At 52.7% G+C, this 15,855-nt stretch overlaps 2 protein-coding genes across 2 annotated transcripts; one reads left to right on the forward strand and one right to left on the reverse strand.

Moving 5' to 3' along the window:
• Positions 1 to 622: 622 nt before the first annotated feature.
• LOC125536011 (gamma carbonic anhydrase 2) lies at positions 623 to 3,660 on the forward strand. The gene is made up of 5 exons (XM_048699093.2): positions 623 to 864; positions 1,624 to 1,767; positions 1,980 to 2,105; positions 2,348 to 2,499; positions 3,077 to 3,660. The coding sequence occupies exons 1-5, from the start codon at positions 750 to 752 to the stop codon at positions 3,362 to 3,364; spliced, it is 825 nt and encodes a 274-aa protein (XP_048555050.1). The 5' UTR covers positions 623 to 749; the 3' UTR covers positions 3,365 to 3,660.
• Positions 3,661 to 3,964: 304 nt separating this feature from the next.
• LOC125536012 (putative glutathione S-transferase GSTU6) lies at positions 3,965 to 5,052 on the reverse strand. Its single transcript, XM_048699094.2, has one exon. It carries the CDS (start codon positions 4,797 to 4,799, stop codon positions 4,137 to 4,139), a length of 663 nt encoding a protein of 220 aa, XP_048555051.1. The 5' UTR covers positions 4,800 to 5,052; the 3' UTR covers positions 3,965 to 4,136.
• Between the last annotated feature and the right edge of the window lie 10,803 nt (positions 5,053 to 15,855).

A 15,855-nucleotide genomic window follows, 5' to 3' on the forward strand; every position in this document is an offset into this window, starting at 1 on the left:
CCTCTCGCGAAAGCAAAACCGTGCATCTGATGGAAGAAAAAACGTATTTTTTTTCTGTTTTCGAGAGGCATGATTGTGCCTATCTCAAAAGCAAGACCGTGCCTCTCGCGGAAGCAAAAAAACGTGTTTTTCGCGCAAAAACATTTTTTCGAAAAAAATTTGGCCCAAAAGCTAAGGAAGACCGGTGCATAAAAAACCCGTTTAAAAAGCCAAAAACTCGTGTAAAAAAATAAAAAATATCGAAGGGAGCGTCCAGAGCGCGACAGTGGCGGGCGGTTGAGAGTGCGTCAAGTGGCGCTGATCATTGTGAGGCTACCGAAGGAGCGCTTGTCAACTAGTGCTTCCGACTTTCTTCCATTCCATGTTTTGTTTTTAGAACCTCTTCAGTTCTTCAAAAAAAGATTAGTGTTTTTTTGTGCTAGGAAGATTAGTGATTATGGACCGAGATATTTTTCCTACCAGGAGGCAAGCAATAGGCCGGCCTCTAATACGGACTCGCTGGTCAACAGCAAGGCCCATGTAATTTGGGCCCAGAGCTATTGACCTCCCCCCTCTCTCTCTCTCCCGCAGCTCCACTTCCTCCTCGGCCGCAGCCATTGTCTTCTGGCTCATCTCTCCCCTCCCCCTCCCTTCCTCGTCCCCCCCCCCCCCCCCCCCCCCCCCCAGACGCCATTAAACCCCACCTCTAACGACTGCCGGCGGCGAGCCCCGACCGGAGCAGGGATCGAGCGCGCAGAAGGGGGGAAGACATGGGGACCCTCGGGCGCGCGATCTACACGGTGGGCAAGTGGATCCGTGGAACGGGGCAGGCCATGGACCGCCTCGGATCCACCATCCAGGGCGGCCTCCGCGCCGAGGAGCAGGGTAATCATCCATATCCGCATCCGTCCCCCCCTCAGTCCGGTCACCCCTTCCTCCCTACGGGCTCTCTATCCATTTCGATTTGGCGCAGCCGTAGTATTGGCTGGCAGCCTGTCGTCAATTCGTCGCACTCATAGTTTTGGAGATGTTCGGTACCAGATCAGGTTGACTCAGAACTTTTGGGATTCTTATGGGGGAGAATGAAACTGGCATAGAAATTGGTACTGCCATACTGGTAATGTGACTCGAGAGTTGAAATGGGCCTAACATTTAGGGTTTGGTGCTATCACTCCAGGATTTCTGTTTTGTTTGTTGACTTGCAGTATTGTCAGTTATCAATGAAATGTAGCATCACAATCTCTTATTCTCGCCTTTTAAATTAGCTGTAAGTTAAGCATAATAAGGCATTGTTACGGTGACCATACTGACCTTTGTGGAAGTGCTGTATTTTGCGTGTCTGTCAAATTGATTATGTATCTAACTTATGCCCCATAGCATCACGAACAACGCCATTTCCTGTTTGAGTTAGGTCCAGTGCTATAGTTGGTGGAAATTAATTGTCAACATGCTTCATCTGGTAAATGACCAGGAATTGAATGCATTGGTAACAACAATGGGGAGTAGTTTCCCTTCATTATTTGAAGGCTGCTGTGTACCTATCTTGATCGATCGTTGTAGAACCATGAGGCATGAGCTACTTTGGTGAGATTAAAAAAAACTTCATTTCTGACCTGTGGTTACCCTTTTGTATGCCTTTATCAGTGTCAAGGCATCGTACAGTCATGAGCATATTTGACAAGGAGCCAAGGATCAACAAAGATGTTTTTGTTGCTCCCAGTGCATCTGTCATTGGTGATGTTGAGATTGGACATGGATCATCGATCTGGTATGGCTCCGTTTTGAGAGGTAAACACTTAACCTGACTAACCATGGTCGTTCATTATCTTGATGATTTTCTTCTCTTGTTCGCATCATTGATTATTTTTGAACCAGGAGGTGCTCTAGGTATAGATGTGTTACATAAAATTTTATTTTCTAAATGAACATGATTTTGACAGTATGTTGCTCAGAATGGATAGTAGTATGACCATTTTGTTGTTTTATGTTCTTGCCTTCAGGTGATGTCAACAGTATTCGTATTGGATCTGGATCAAATATACAAGACAACTCCCTTGTACATGTTGCAAAGACTAATATTAGCGGGAAGGTCCTTCCGACAATCATTGGAAGCAACGTTACAGTAGGTCAGTAATCCTAGCTCATTCTATATTTATATATGTAAGCACCTACAACATGCTACCAATATTTTGGTTTACCTTATTTTCAAGACAATCATGCTATGGCGTCATTTGCAAAGATAAATAAATATAAATCTGTTCTATATCTCATCCTCGTGATTGATTTGTGGATTTGAAACACCGAGCTTCATTTTGTCTTGATGATTGAGTCTATTATAATACTGCCTAAAGTAATAAATTTCTGCCAGGTCATAGTGCTGTTTTACATGCATGCACCATTGAGGATGAAGCATTTGTTGGTATGGGTGCCACTTTGCTTGACGGAGTGGTTGTTGAAAAGCACAGCATGGTTGGCGCCGGATCTCTTGTCAAGCAGAATACAAGGATTCCTTCTGGGGAGGTTATTTTCTTGTTGTCTTGATAAGCCAGTTTTTAGATGGTCATTATGCATCAATTATCATCATTATGTTTTTTAACAGTATTGGCTGCAATCATGCATTATACTAAGATGTCATTCTTTACGACATGTTATTTAGAAGATTGTCATACTCCTGGCTGAAAAATGACATGTCGATTTAAATGGTTTTAGATTAGAGTTATGTCCTTGCAAAGAACAGTTTGCTGTCAAAACTCTTTAGGAGTATAGTTAATAATGTTCAGGAAACCTTTCTATTGGAGAACAATCAATCCGGAAGCTCAATAATGTTTAGTACTAGCTCACTTTCTAGGTTAGACTTATGTTCTTGCAAAGAACAATTTGTTGTTAGAACTCTTTACGAGCACAGTTAATAAATCTGTCTGGTGTCAGGAACCATTCTGTTGAAGAACAATTTGTCTGGAAGCTCATATTCTGGATTTATTAATTAATTTAACTGGTTATTCAGCAGCTCCAAGACAAGGATGTTCAGCTTTATATTTGAAAAAAAAAATCTATCTTGTGTGACTCTAGTGAATCATACCTCTTCCTTCATGATTAGGTCTGGGTTGGTAATCCTGCCAAGTTCCTAAGGAAGCTGACAGAGGAGGAGATCACATTCATCGCCCAATCGGCAGCCAACTACATCAACTTAGCTCATGTTCATGCCACTGAGAATTCCAAGAGCTTCGACGAGATTGAGCTCGAGAAGAAGCTGAGGAAGAAGTTTGCTCACAAAGATGAGGAGTACGACTCGATGCTCGGAGTGGTCCGTGAGATCCCGCCGCAGCTCATCCTCCCCGACAACATACTCCCAGACAAAGCACCGAAAGCAGCTGTCGCTCACTGAGATCAAGCCCCTCGTAGGGATGCTTTGATTTTGATATGTGGCAACTTGGAACATTTGACGTATGTTTTGGTCTTGTTCTCTGTTTTTTCATGCCCAATAAGATTTGGGTCGAGCGCTGTTGTAGGATCGACCGCATACAGTACCTCTCTTTCACATTGCAATGAAGAGGAGCCTGGGATCACTTTTACACCTTCTGTATGAAGTGCACATTGTTGAAGCAGTCCTGTTTTGTACTCTAGAGTGCATCTTAACTGTGATCTGTTTGTTTTTAAATGGCTTACAGCGATTCAATCTTCTATCTTTGCCCCTTGTTTTGTACTGTTTATCAATTGGCTCCTAATGACCACTAAATTTCAGAGGCATCGGCAATGTTCAAACATGATGCATCTAAATTGCTGCTAAATTTAATTTTTCAGTTCATACATTCAAGTAAAAGTTAAGCTAAATCATGTGGATAGTATTGGATTCAAATATGTTGTGAATATTAGATTTTAGCAACTATGTACAAAATGATGTTTTCTTGTCTTGTGATGTGCGTATCTTATTTGAATTTGAAATTTTGTTCCAAGTTATATGCATGCTGTGTTGATATTGTGTACATTTATCGAGATGAGATTTTTTATGATTATCAAGCGTGCTAATTATGCTTTTAGTGCACTAGAACACCTCAGCAACATGATTAATTGGCTCTCTTTCTTACACAAAACTAAATCCCACTCAACTACCTCTGACCAATAGCAGTATAGCTCTAAACTCTCAAGCCCCTGCCCTCTCACTTGCCGGCAGCCATGGCAGCAGCCCGGAGCTTCTTGGCGTGCTCCACCGCCATGTCAACGAGCGCGTCCGTCACCATCCCGTTCGCCGCCGCGGCTTCACCGAACCGCACCGCCCACGCGGCCAGCAGCGGAGTCCTCCCCTTGTCGATCAGCCTCACGCCGAGCAACCTCCGCGGCGCCTCGAACCAGAACAGGTTGCTCCCGAGCACGAGGTCGAGGTACCCCACGGCGTCGCCGCCGTCCGAGCACCCGGCGAAGGCCTCCTCCAGGCGCGCCACCATGCCGGCCGCCTCGCCGGCCCGCTCCGCGCGCTCCTCCTCCGTCGCCGCCATCATGACGCGGCCCCAGGCCGGGAACAGCTCGCCGTCGACGTAGGCGGCCCAGAACCGCGCGGCGGCGCGCTCGCGGGCGCCGGGCCAGGCCTCGTCGACGTAGTGCAGGATGACGAGCGACTCGCAGACGGGCCTGCCGGCGTGGATGAGCACGGGGACCTTCCGGTGCACCGGGTTGGACGCGAGGAGGAGGCTGCTCTTGGCGGCGAGATCCTCCTCGACGTACTCGTAGCGCACGCCCTTGGTGTCCAGCGCCATGCGCACGCGCGCCACGAACGGGCTCAGCCGCAGGCCCAGCAGCTTCACGTCTCCTTCGCCACCCGCCATTGCTGTCGCTTGTTTCCTCCTCCTCTCCCTGTCGATCCCTTCGCTCCCTGGTCTGCTTTCAGTCAGTTCTCCGTGAAAGAATTACTAGCTAGCACCGCGTTTCTGCTGGTATTTTTATAGCAGAAAGTTAACTGCTTTCACATCACCTTGTGAGCCAGGGTGCACCCGGTAACTAGTCAGCATTTTCTCCATGGAATGTCTGGGACGAGGGTGATTGCTGTTTTGACACTCGTCTCCTCCAGACGTTTCTGGCACTCTCCTGATCGACTGACTCTGATGTCTGAACCTTAAACTTGTTGGTTTCAGGCTTCCGTCAAAAGCAGGACAGTGGACATGGTTGTGTTGAAGTGATGGCAGAAATCTTAGAGAGATCAGACAGACAAAAAACGGAATGTTCATACTCCTTCCGTCCGAAAATACTTATCGAATGGATGGATGTATCTAAACGTATTTTAGTTTTAAATACATCTATTTATATTTATTTGACAAATATTTTGAGACGGAGGGAATACAAGATACAACATGGATATCAAGGTGTGCATAGCTAGAACTACAACGGAACGTTCACGTAAGGTTCAGCATCACACCACACTTCAGTTGTTCACAAGGAGTACATATTATCGGACATGGGTGTGCACAGGCCAAGCCACCCTCGCCTCCCGGCCAATTGCAGCAGCTTGGCGTGTTCCACCGTCATGTCGATGAGTGCATTCGTCACCACCCCCTTCGCCGCCGCGGCTTCACCAACTGCTTTTCCCACGCGGCAAATAGTGGAGTCCTCCCCTTGTCGACCAACACCACGCCAAACATCCTCCCAGTGGTGTTTATATAGCACAAAATTAATTACTTAAACATTTCTGGAGTAGTACTGTGTGGAATATGCACCTCACCATGTGAGCCCGGACGCAACAACTAATTGGTCAACCCTAGTACTAGTACATTGAAGTACTTACGCCAAAGTATAATGTCCAGAATGCCACACCAATGAACGAACGATATAACGGCATCTGCAAGACTCCAACGCAGATCCTGCTTCTCCTTCAAATGCCCAAACTAGACTGTCTGGGCAATTTTAGGCCTCTAACATGTACCCCTATTTTAGGTCGGACGCGTCCGGATGACATAAGTCCGTCAATCTGGGTCAAGTATGGAGGGTGGAGTAGGGGGAATCTGCCACGTAAAACTCCGACAAACCAGGCCACCCATAAAACTTTCGGAGCCCGCGTTTTTCACCAAAACCGTTGAAACTCAACGCTCTGCCTACCCGCATTCATGGTGTGGTGATCGATGCCCAGTCCGAGGAGCGTCCCTCGACTATAAAAAGTCGGCCAGCGACCTTGAACCCTAGGCACCCTTCCTCCCCTCTTTCCCATCTCATCCATGCCGCAGTCGCCTAAATCCGAGCTCGCCTGTTGACCTCCCCCCACCGAGATGCCGCGCCGCCGCCCGACCTATTACGTCATGCTCTCGACCAAGCGGCACGTGCAACTTGCCGCCGAGGAACGCGCCTAAGTGGCGGGGCACGCGACATTGAGTTGCCGCCGGCAAGGACCCGAGCTTGGAGGAGGAGAAGGAGGACGACGATCCCATGGATCCCGTGGAGGAAGACGGCGAGCCCATGGATTTTGCAGAGGAGGAGATTGAGGAGGAGGACGGCGACCCCATGGATTCCATGGAGGAGGAGGACATCGACCCCATGGATTCCATGGAGGAGGACATCGACCCCATGGGGGTCACGAAGGAGCCCACGGTTGAAAGTGCGTTATATCGACTAGAGGGGGGGGTGAATAGGCGATTTTTACAAATTCGTCACAGAGGAATTTCAAGGTGAGAAAATAGAACCAGTAGCTTGGTGAAGACAGTGATTTGGTAGACCAGTTTCAACTGTTGTGACAGTCGTACGTCTAGTTGGAGCGGCTAGGTATTTAAACCTGAGGACACATAGTCCTCACCGTATTCTCCTTGAGCTAAGGTCACACAGACCTCGCCCAATCACTCGTGGTAAGTCTTCAGGTGACTTCCAAACCTTCACAGACTCGGTCACTCAGCAATCCACAATTTCCTCTTGGATGCTCTAGACCACGACGCCTAACCGTCTGGAGGATGCACAGTCCTCAAAGGTAACAAGCATCGATTCCACACAGGAACAATCTCTTCAGTGATGCTCAATCACTTTGGGTTTGTAGGTATTTCGGTTTGGGTTTTTCCTCACTTGATGATTTTCGCTCAAAGTCCTCGGAGGATGGGATGCTCTCAATGACAAGTGTTAGTTTCTCGCGGAGCAGCTAACCAGCTAGTGGTTGTAGGGGGCGGCTATTTATAGCCTAGGGAGCAGCCCGACATGATAAGACATAAATGTCCTTCAATGATATGACTGTTAGGTGGGTAGATATTTTGGGACAGCTGGCACATAGCACATCAACGGTCGGAAATTTGGCTATCAAATTCCTCAGGGCTATCATGTTCCTCACTTGTAGGCAATCCGCACTGGCAAATTCCTAACTCCCCAGTCAGAACAAATTCCTCAAAGATCAGAAGATCTTCATCTCTGTCACCGAAGAAATTGACTAAACTGTATGAGATTTCCAATGGCTTCACTCGAAAGGATTGGTGGGTGTAGGATTTTGAGATGAGCATCACTTGAAAACTTTTCCTTAGTTTTACCTCGACCCTCTTTAACAGTACGGTGTTTCCTATGACTCAAGAAAGAGAAAAACGAAACTACGAAAACAAAAGTCTTCACGCTTCATAATCCTCGCATGAATATCAAGTCTTCAGGATCACACCAATTTCTTCACTTTCAAAGTCTTCAGAAAGCCAAAGTCTTCAGTTGAAGACATTCATTTTTAGGGGTCGACTTTCTCTGTAAATATCAAACTCCTCATAGACTTATAGACATGTGTACACTCATAAACACATTAGTCCCTTAACCTATAAGTCTTCAATACACCAAAATCACTAAGGGGCACTAGATGCACTTACAATCCCCCCTTTTGGTGATTGATGACAATATAGGTTAAGTTTTCAACGGGGATAAACATATGAAGTGTAAATACTGCTATTGAAGAATTTGATTGCCAGATATAGAAGAACTCCCCCTGAAGATGTGCATATGTGAGGAATTTGCCTTGAAGAGCAAATACACATTGTAGAATAGAATCATGGAGATCTCTCCCTATATCTTGTAATTCATACACGCATTTAACATATGAAATGAAGAATTTGAAATGCATGATGAAATATGGTGTCTGATGTAATTCAACATGCGTGCATTAACATACTTGAGGAAATAGCATGCAGAAAAAAACAGAGCAAAAGGTATCAGACCACCATAGGACTTAAGTTTACAACTCAATCCAACAAAAACTTCAGAGGACGAGAGTTGCAACTTAAAAAAACGCCCATATATAAACCCGCTTGAAGACTAACTCAGATTTCTCCCCCTTTGTCATCGAATGACCAAAAGGGACGAAAAATGAGGACTAACGCCCATGAAGAATATCATCATAAAGTTGATAGAGGAGCGCCAACGTTGTCGGGGTTGTCCGTTGATGTAGGGCATGTCGTAGTGTCGTTCAAATCTTCATGCTCATTAGTCTCGTGCGATGAAGAATACGAGCGGGCCACCAAGTGAGGAACTTTGACCTTCTTGAATTTCTTCGAAGGTGGCTGAGACCAGTCAAAGTCCTACTTAAAGCCCATCTGCTTGAGATTTTTATCACCATAGAGGTGAGACAGTACATCCCGGGTGCGGTCAAAAACTTCATGCAACTAGTAGTGGTTCTTCTTCACAGTGTTTTGCGTGATTGTCATGTTCTGAAGAACTGAACTAAACTGTCGCTTGACCCACTTGTGATTGCGATCCACATTCTGATGAAGACTAAGGAGAAGCTCACGGCCAGTCATCACCTTTGGAGCAGTGGCTTGAGGATATTGGTTTGAAGGATTTGCGGCAGTGTCATGGGTGACAGAGTCATCATTGGTGGAATAGGATGCAGCTTTGCGAAACTGTCCACCCAAATGACGAGTGCCTTCATCAATAACAGCAGCCTTGCCCTTATCATCAGCTGAGGAAATAGCCCGTTTGACGACTTCAATTAGGGACAAATAGTTGAGATGGTGTTGACAATCAACCTTATAATGAACTGAAGACCTTGATCTGATGAATCTCATGATCCAGGGAACGTACGGCTTCAATTCAAATGGTGACAGAGCGACATTGGCCGAAGTCCTCATGAAGAAATCATGGTAGTTGATAGGTGTCGGGGGTTGGGTGCGACATATGCCAAAGGATGGCTTATCATGGTGGGGGCGAGTAGAACGTCGCCGGTGCCTGGAAACAGGATAAGGCGAATGCATGCACGCCGGCGGATCTTACCCAGCTTCGGGGCTCTCCGTGGAGATAATACCCCTACTGCTACTCTGCGGGGTCTCCGCATGATCACTATGGCAAAGTGTGTACACGGTTGCTCCTTGAGCTGTTTCCTGGAGGTAGGAGAAGGCTAGGCTAGCTCTCTCCTTCCTATATGATCTGGTCTAGTGCTCATGGATTAGAACCCTTTGCATGGGTGCCCTGGGGGTTTATATAGGCCTACCCCCCAGGGATACAATGGTAATCCGGCTGGGCGCGGGCCCAGCCGTCAGTTTCTCCGGCCTCCGTCTTCTCCGCCGACTGCTAGGGCCCGCCAACTGGTCCGGCACAGCGCCGACAGGCCGTGTCCGCCGCTGGCGGGTCTTGCCGGCTGCTGATTACTGTAGCCGTGCTTCAAATGACGTGGGCTTGGTCATGGGGTCGTGGCAACAGCCCCGCCGCCTGGCGGGCGATCACTATTGCCACTCCCCGTCACATCTGGTTAATGGCGCGTGGGCCCCGGGGGAGGGGCTGGCCGACTCCCAACGGGTCCGATTGGTGATGCTCTCGCCGTCTTCTGGACTCCTGCTGACTGGTGGGACCCGCCGCCCCAGGGTCGTACAGATAAGCCGTCGTGGGTGCAGGATTCTACCCACTGGTGCTGATGTCAGGGCCGGCATGGCAACAGTGCCGCGCTGGACGGAGATCTCCGCGGGTACGCCGTACTGTGGCCATGCCTGCCTTTGGAAAGGGGTGGGAGTGGGCTTTACTATAGCCACTCCCCGTCCTGTCCCTCTTGATGAGGGCATGGGGTTTGTTGGAGTCGCGGGCCGGCTTCTCTGGAGGTCGCTAGTTAGGAGTCGGCTCATCCTGAAGTCGTCCCCAGGACTCGGCCGCGAGTGGGCAGTCGGTTGCCTTGCCGCCGACTTCTCAGAAGGCGGCTCTTCGTTCTGGGGTCTTGAGGGGCGCAGCCTGCCCCGATGTCTTGAAAGGTTCAGGGACTCGGGTTAGCCTACCCGTGGCCCATTACTCCGACAGTAGTCCCTGAAGCTGATGAGGCACCGCGGACGATCGGCCGAGGAGCCTCAGCAGTTTCTCTTTCCGGGTGCCCGAGACATGGATCTTGCTTGACTTCTGCCGGGCCGACTAGAAGGAGTTGGACTCGCTCAACTCTGATTTGTATAATATTTCGAACACCGCGGCGGGATCAAAGTGGCGTGCTGGCTAAGCTTCCAGGCCATCGCTCGTTCCGGGCCTGTCATGTGGCAACGCGTGGCCGGTCCAGTCTGCCTGCCCATGCGCGTGACGGGACAGGCCCGCAGGCGGGGCCCGCCATTACCGCGCCTCGGCGCATGAGCGGATCTGCCGTGGCCCGAGTGGACGGTTGGGATTCCCGTGAAGTTACTGCGCGCAGTAACTTTGGCGTGGAAACGTGGGGGTCGTGGGGTCGTGGGCGCAGTAAATCCCACGACCGCCCCCTCGGCTTCGCAGCCCATGAGGCTATAAGTAGGGGGAGGAGGGGGGAGCGGCAGAGCACGCGCTCCCCTCCTCCACGCTACTCCTTGCTCTTCTTCTTATTCTTCCTCGCACCGCCGCGCGCCCAAGCTTTGCCAAACGCCGCGGCGATACGCTCATGATGAGCTCTTCCTCCGCCGCCGCGCCTCCCTCGGTGCATTCCGGCACCTGGGATGGCTCAGAGGTCCATGACGACCACATCGAGTTCCTCCGCAAGACTCGTCGGCTCCCCGACAAGGATTACGTGCGGGTACGCCTTGCACCGAGGGGGGAGATCTCTCCGGCGCCGGAGGAGGGCGAGTGGGTTATCTTCCGCTTGCACTGCCTGCGCGGCTTGGGGCTGCCGGCGAGCAGCTTCTTCCGCTCCTTTCTGGAGTTCTACGGCCTCCAGCCGCACCACCTCACGCCCAACACGGTGGTGTTGCTGTCCGCCTTCGTTGCCCTGTGCAAAGGCTTCCTCGGAGTCCTCCCCACCATCGAGCTCTGGGGGGAGTTCCTCTACTCCAAGCTCGGCACCCAGGCCGCAGGCGTGCCGGCTCAGTGCGATGCGTTCATCGCCGTGCGGAGGTCGGGGGCCGACAACCCCTTCCCCACCATCAAGCTGATAAAGTCGGTGAAGATGTGGCAGCGATCGTACTTCTATGTGAAGAGCGTCTTCGCGGAGGGCGATTGGGTCAATCTGCCGGCTTTCGAAGCTGGCCCGCCGGCTAGGAGGCTGTCCAACTGGTCGTATCGGGCCAAGTCGCTGACGCCTGCGGGAGCCGGCGCCGTCACGCGACTCCGAGTGCCGACATAGTCGGAGGGCTTGACTGGTCCGGATCTGCTGGCCGCCTTCATGGCGCGTCGAGTTCTCCCGCTCCAAGGTCGCCCCCACATGATATGCCAAATGAGCGGGCACCGTGGCCCGAGTCGGATGTGCACCAAGGACATGCCTCACGAGGAGGTGGCCTACATGGTGAACTACCTCTCGGACAGCAAGCTCCTGAAGGATTGGCGGTTCGGCAAGGAGTCGTACTCTCGCGCCAACCCCCCGCCCATAGTGAGTTGCCTTTTTCCTTCTTTCTTTGAATTGTCTTCTTTCTTGCCGAGTTTGTCTTGTCCGACCTGACCAGTCAGCTTTGGTAAGAATCCCCTCGTCCATCCATCAGCCGGCACCGCGAGGCTGGCCCGCGAGTTCCTCGCTGACCGGGCGGAGAGCGACGTCGACGACCCCGATCTGGGGGCGGCGGCTTTGGAAGACGACGCCGAGGGAGGAGGCGGCCCGCGGCTCGGGGCCAGTCTAGAGGACTGGCCTGATCATGAGGAGGTCGCCCCCCGCCACCGGCCAGGAGTCGGCCATCCCTGCGCGGGCTCTTCTGCCGCGCCGGGCGCTCCAGGCGGTGGGAAGAAGCGCAGGGCCGTGCCGACCTTGTTCGGCAGTCGGCCGAAGAAGCCCAAGAGTTCGGTTGCGGCGACCAAGTGGGACGAGGCGGCCGCGAAGGCCATCCGCTTCCGCAAGGAAGTAACGAAGCCGCCACTGGTCTCCGCATGAGTATTCCATCTTAACGCCTTTATTCCTTCTTTGTGGCTTTTGTCTGAGTCTTTACTTGCTTCCCTTGCTTCAGGGCTCCCCTCACTCTTGAGAGGGTCATCGCTGCCTCCGTCATGGGGTCGGCGGAGACGTCTGCCACCACTCAGCGGATTAACCCCACCGCCGACCTCCGGGAGGCGACGGAGCGGAACGCGCAGGAGAAGCACGACGAGGAAGAAGCCACGCCGCCTGGAGAAGGTGGAGGCCGAGAAGGCGGAGGCCTCCGTCGAGAAGAAGCTGGCGGAGGCCGAAGCCGTTGTCGCGGCGAGGCGGCAGGCTGAGGAGGCCGCGCACCGCCACTCGGTGGTGTTCGTCATCCCACTGAACTCTGCGCTGCCGCCTCCGGAGTTCACAGGGTAGACTGGGGAAGCCGGCGGTGAGAACCCCATCATGGAGAGGGAAGGCGACGACGCCTCCATGCCAGACGTGATCGTTCCGCCGCCGTCTCGGAGCGCGCAAGGCAAACAGCCGGCGGGCCCGTCGGTGCCGCCGACTGAAGACGAGGCCGTGGCGAAGCTACTCCTTCAAGTCGGCTCGCCAATGCGCCACCGCCTTGAGAAGGCGACTTCGGCGCCACACCCCTTGGAGACTGGCACCGCCAGCTCGGCGATCCCACACGCCGAAGCGACGAGCGCCGTGCCCATTGGGTGGGTGCAAGGAGGCGGCACGAGCCCGTTGAACCAGGCGCTTCTGGACGTCCAGACAAAGCTGCGAGCTAAGGGCGACGCTATCCAGAACTGCACCAAGGCACACCTGGCGTCGCGGGCAGCCGTCTGGGTATGCTTTCTCTTTTGTCCTTGTTTTCTTGTTCCTCTCTGTGGGGGCGCGCTAGCGCACCCACTAGGTGTAGTCCCCGAGTTTCGGGCCGGCTGCTGAGCAGGCGGCCCGGAACTCCAATTGGTGAGTTCTAGGTACTAACTTTTGTCTGAAATACTTGTCGCAAGACTATCACAACCTCCGTGTCACTGCCTTCAACCGCAACATTGAAGAGCTGGGCAAGCGGACCGCCGACTTGTCGGAGAGCCGAAGTGAGTCCTTTTTCTTCTTTACGGGGGCGCGCTGGCGCACCCGCGGGCTATAGTCCCCGAGATTTGGGCCGACTGCTGAGCAGTCGGGCCGGATCTCCCCGGCGGCCTTCTTTGTTGATGACTTAACGCCTTCTTTCTTCTTTCTCTTCAGAGGCCAACGCCACTCTTCAACAGCAGCTGAGCGAAGCCAACTCCGCATTGCGCGTCAAGGGGGAGGAGTGCAGCAAGCTCGCCGCAGAGCGCGATCTGCTGGCCGCACAATTGGCAGAGCAGAAGGAGCTGCTTAAGAAGACGCAGAAGGAGGCAGAAGAAGCGGAGACCGCCCTCCTAGCCGAGTTTGCAAGCGAGCGCTCCTCCTGGTCTAATAAGGAGGCATTGCTGGCCTCTGGCTTCCACGAGATTGAGGACATCGTTGATGGTGAGTTTCTTTACTTTCTTTCTTCGAGCTGCCGACTATAGGTCGAGTCGACTCCTGATTTTTGACTTGCTTCTTCATTCTTTTCGTCTTGGCAGACTTCTTCCCTGGCCACTCGCAGGCCGCCAACCAAGCCATCGAGGCTGACCATGAAGGGCGGAGGGCGGAAGGCGCAGAGATCGCCACCGACGCCCCCCGAACCCTTGACGAGCAGATCCTGAGCATCGAGGCTCGCCTTCGGCCAGCCCACCGGATGCTGCGCCGGCTTCAACGTGTCGGCGCCCATGCGATCGCTGCCCTGTGGCCAGACATGCAGGCTCCGCGTACCCCTAGTTGGACTGCCGACTGGCTGGAGGTCGCGGCTGGCCGTCTTGAGGCCTGGAAAGGTTCCTCGGCCCGGGCTGGAGCGTGCCAAGCCTTGGAATTCGTCAAGGCGTGGTATCCGGGGCTGGACCTAGACCGGCTGGCCACACTTCGGTCAGAGACCCAGCCGGAGCTGGCAGCCGCGGAAGACGCCCTCGTCAAGCGCGCCGCGGCGATCGCCGAGTACACCGACACCAGCATCTTCGTCCCCGAGCGGGCTGAAGACGGCGAGGAGGCACCGCCGGAGTGGTTTGGGATGAACCCAGACTACGGCGAGGACTCGGCGGAGGTGATCGGCTCCAGCGTCGAGGAGGAAGGCGAGGCGGAGGACAGAGGCGAGACGGAGGCACCAGAAGACGGAGCGGACGGCCAGCCTCAGCTCGACCGCACCTCCAGCAACGAGCCGCGTGCGACCGAGCCGACTGCCGCCGGAGGCGATCAAGCCGAGACTGCCCAGCCGGCCGCCCCAACGCCTGACACCGCCGTCTCCTCTGACCCTCCGAATCCGTCTGCCGCTTCCTAGGATGCCGCCTTATCTTTATTTTATCTGCTTTAGTAGTCTTTGAAGAACTTGTTAATTCGCACAATTCCACCCGCGGGGTGTATTTTGAACTTCTGCTCAAAGATTCGGCCAAGGGGCTATGTTATGTAAATATTTATCCAAATTCTATCTTTTCTTGCTCATTGCTCCTTTGGCTTTTTTCCTTTGTCGCCTTCCCTTAGTTGCCGTCTTGCCAGTCGGACAGCCGCTCTGCGGACTGCCGCTGGATCAAATGCTTGGCTACTTTTGGGAAGGCAAGTACTTAGCCGTTTTAGAGTTTTTTTAGCAAGTTGAATAGAAGGCGGCGAGCCGACTGCTCAATAGTCGGTTTGCGAAAAAAGGCTGGAAGCCAGCTTAAGCTATGTTTTATGCTTTGAGTCCTTAGCCATTTTGCATGCGAACGCCCATTCTACCTTACTCCTGTCCACCGGACAGTCGCTCTACGAGCTGCGGCTTCTGACAGGAGATGGCTTAGGCGCCACACACTACTTGTCCGGCTGCAGGAAGCATTTCATAGTGCAAGGCGGCAAGTCCCCGGGCCGACTAGTCGAACCCGGTGCCAAACGGCGTAACAAAGAGTAACATACTCGTAGGCATAATTCTTATCATATAGATAAAAGAGGGCAGTCCCCGAGCTCGTCTCGGGGGGGGGGGGGGCGAAGTCTTGGTACTTTAATACAAAAGGTAGCGTGGTACATACTGCATCAACTGTAAAATCTTCGGAGGAGATTTGCATTCCATGGCCGCTCCGTTTCTTTGCCGGAGTCGTCCCTCTTGCGTGCTCAGGGCTTCTGAGCGTCAATCAGGTAGTAGGAGTCGTTGCCCAGCACTTTGCTGATGATGAAAGGGCCTCCCCAAGGCGCCGACAGCTTGTGCTGGCCGGCTGTTCGCTGGATCAGTCAGAGCACAAGATCGCCCTCTTGGAAAGATCTCGGCCTGACCTTCCTATTGTAGTATCGGCGCAGGCTCTGCTGGTAGATGCTGGACCGGCTGAGTGCCAACAGCCGGCCCTCTTCCAGAAGATCGACGCCGTCTTGACGTGCTTCTTCTGCTTCCTCCTTGGTGTACATGGTGACTCGCGGGGAGTCGAACTCTATGTCCGTTGGGATGATGGCTTCAGCACCGTAGACGAGGAAGAAAGGCGTGAAGCCGGTTGACTTGTTTGGAGTCGTGCGCAGACTCCAGAGGACGGCTGGCAACTCATCAAGCCAACAGCCGGCCGAACGCTCCAGCGGTTCGACCAGTCGAGGCTTGATGCCGGACAGGATGAGAC

This window comes from Triticum urartu, chromosome 2A (genome assembly GCF_056163025.1).
Source record: "Triticum urartu cultivar PI428250 chromosome 2A, HENAU_Tu73, whole genome shotgun sequence".
In the NCBI taxonomy this organism is placed as follows: Eukaryota; Viridiplantae; Streptophyta; class Magnoliopsida; order Poales; family Poaceae; genus Triticum; species Triticum urartu.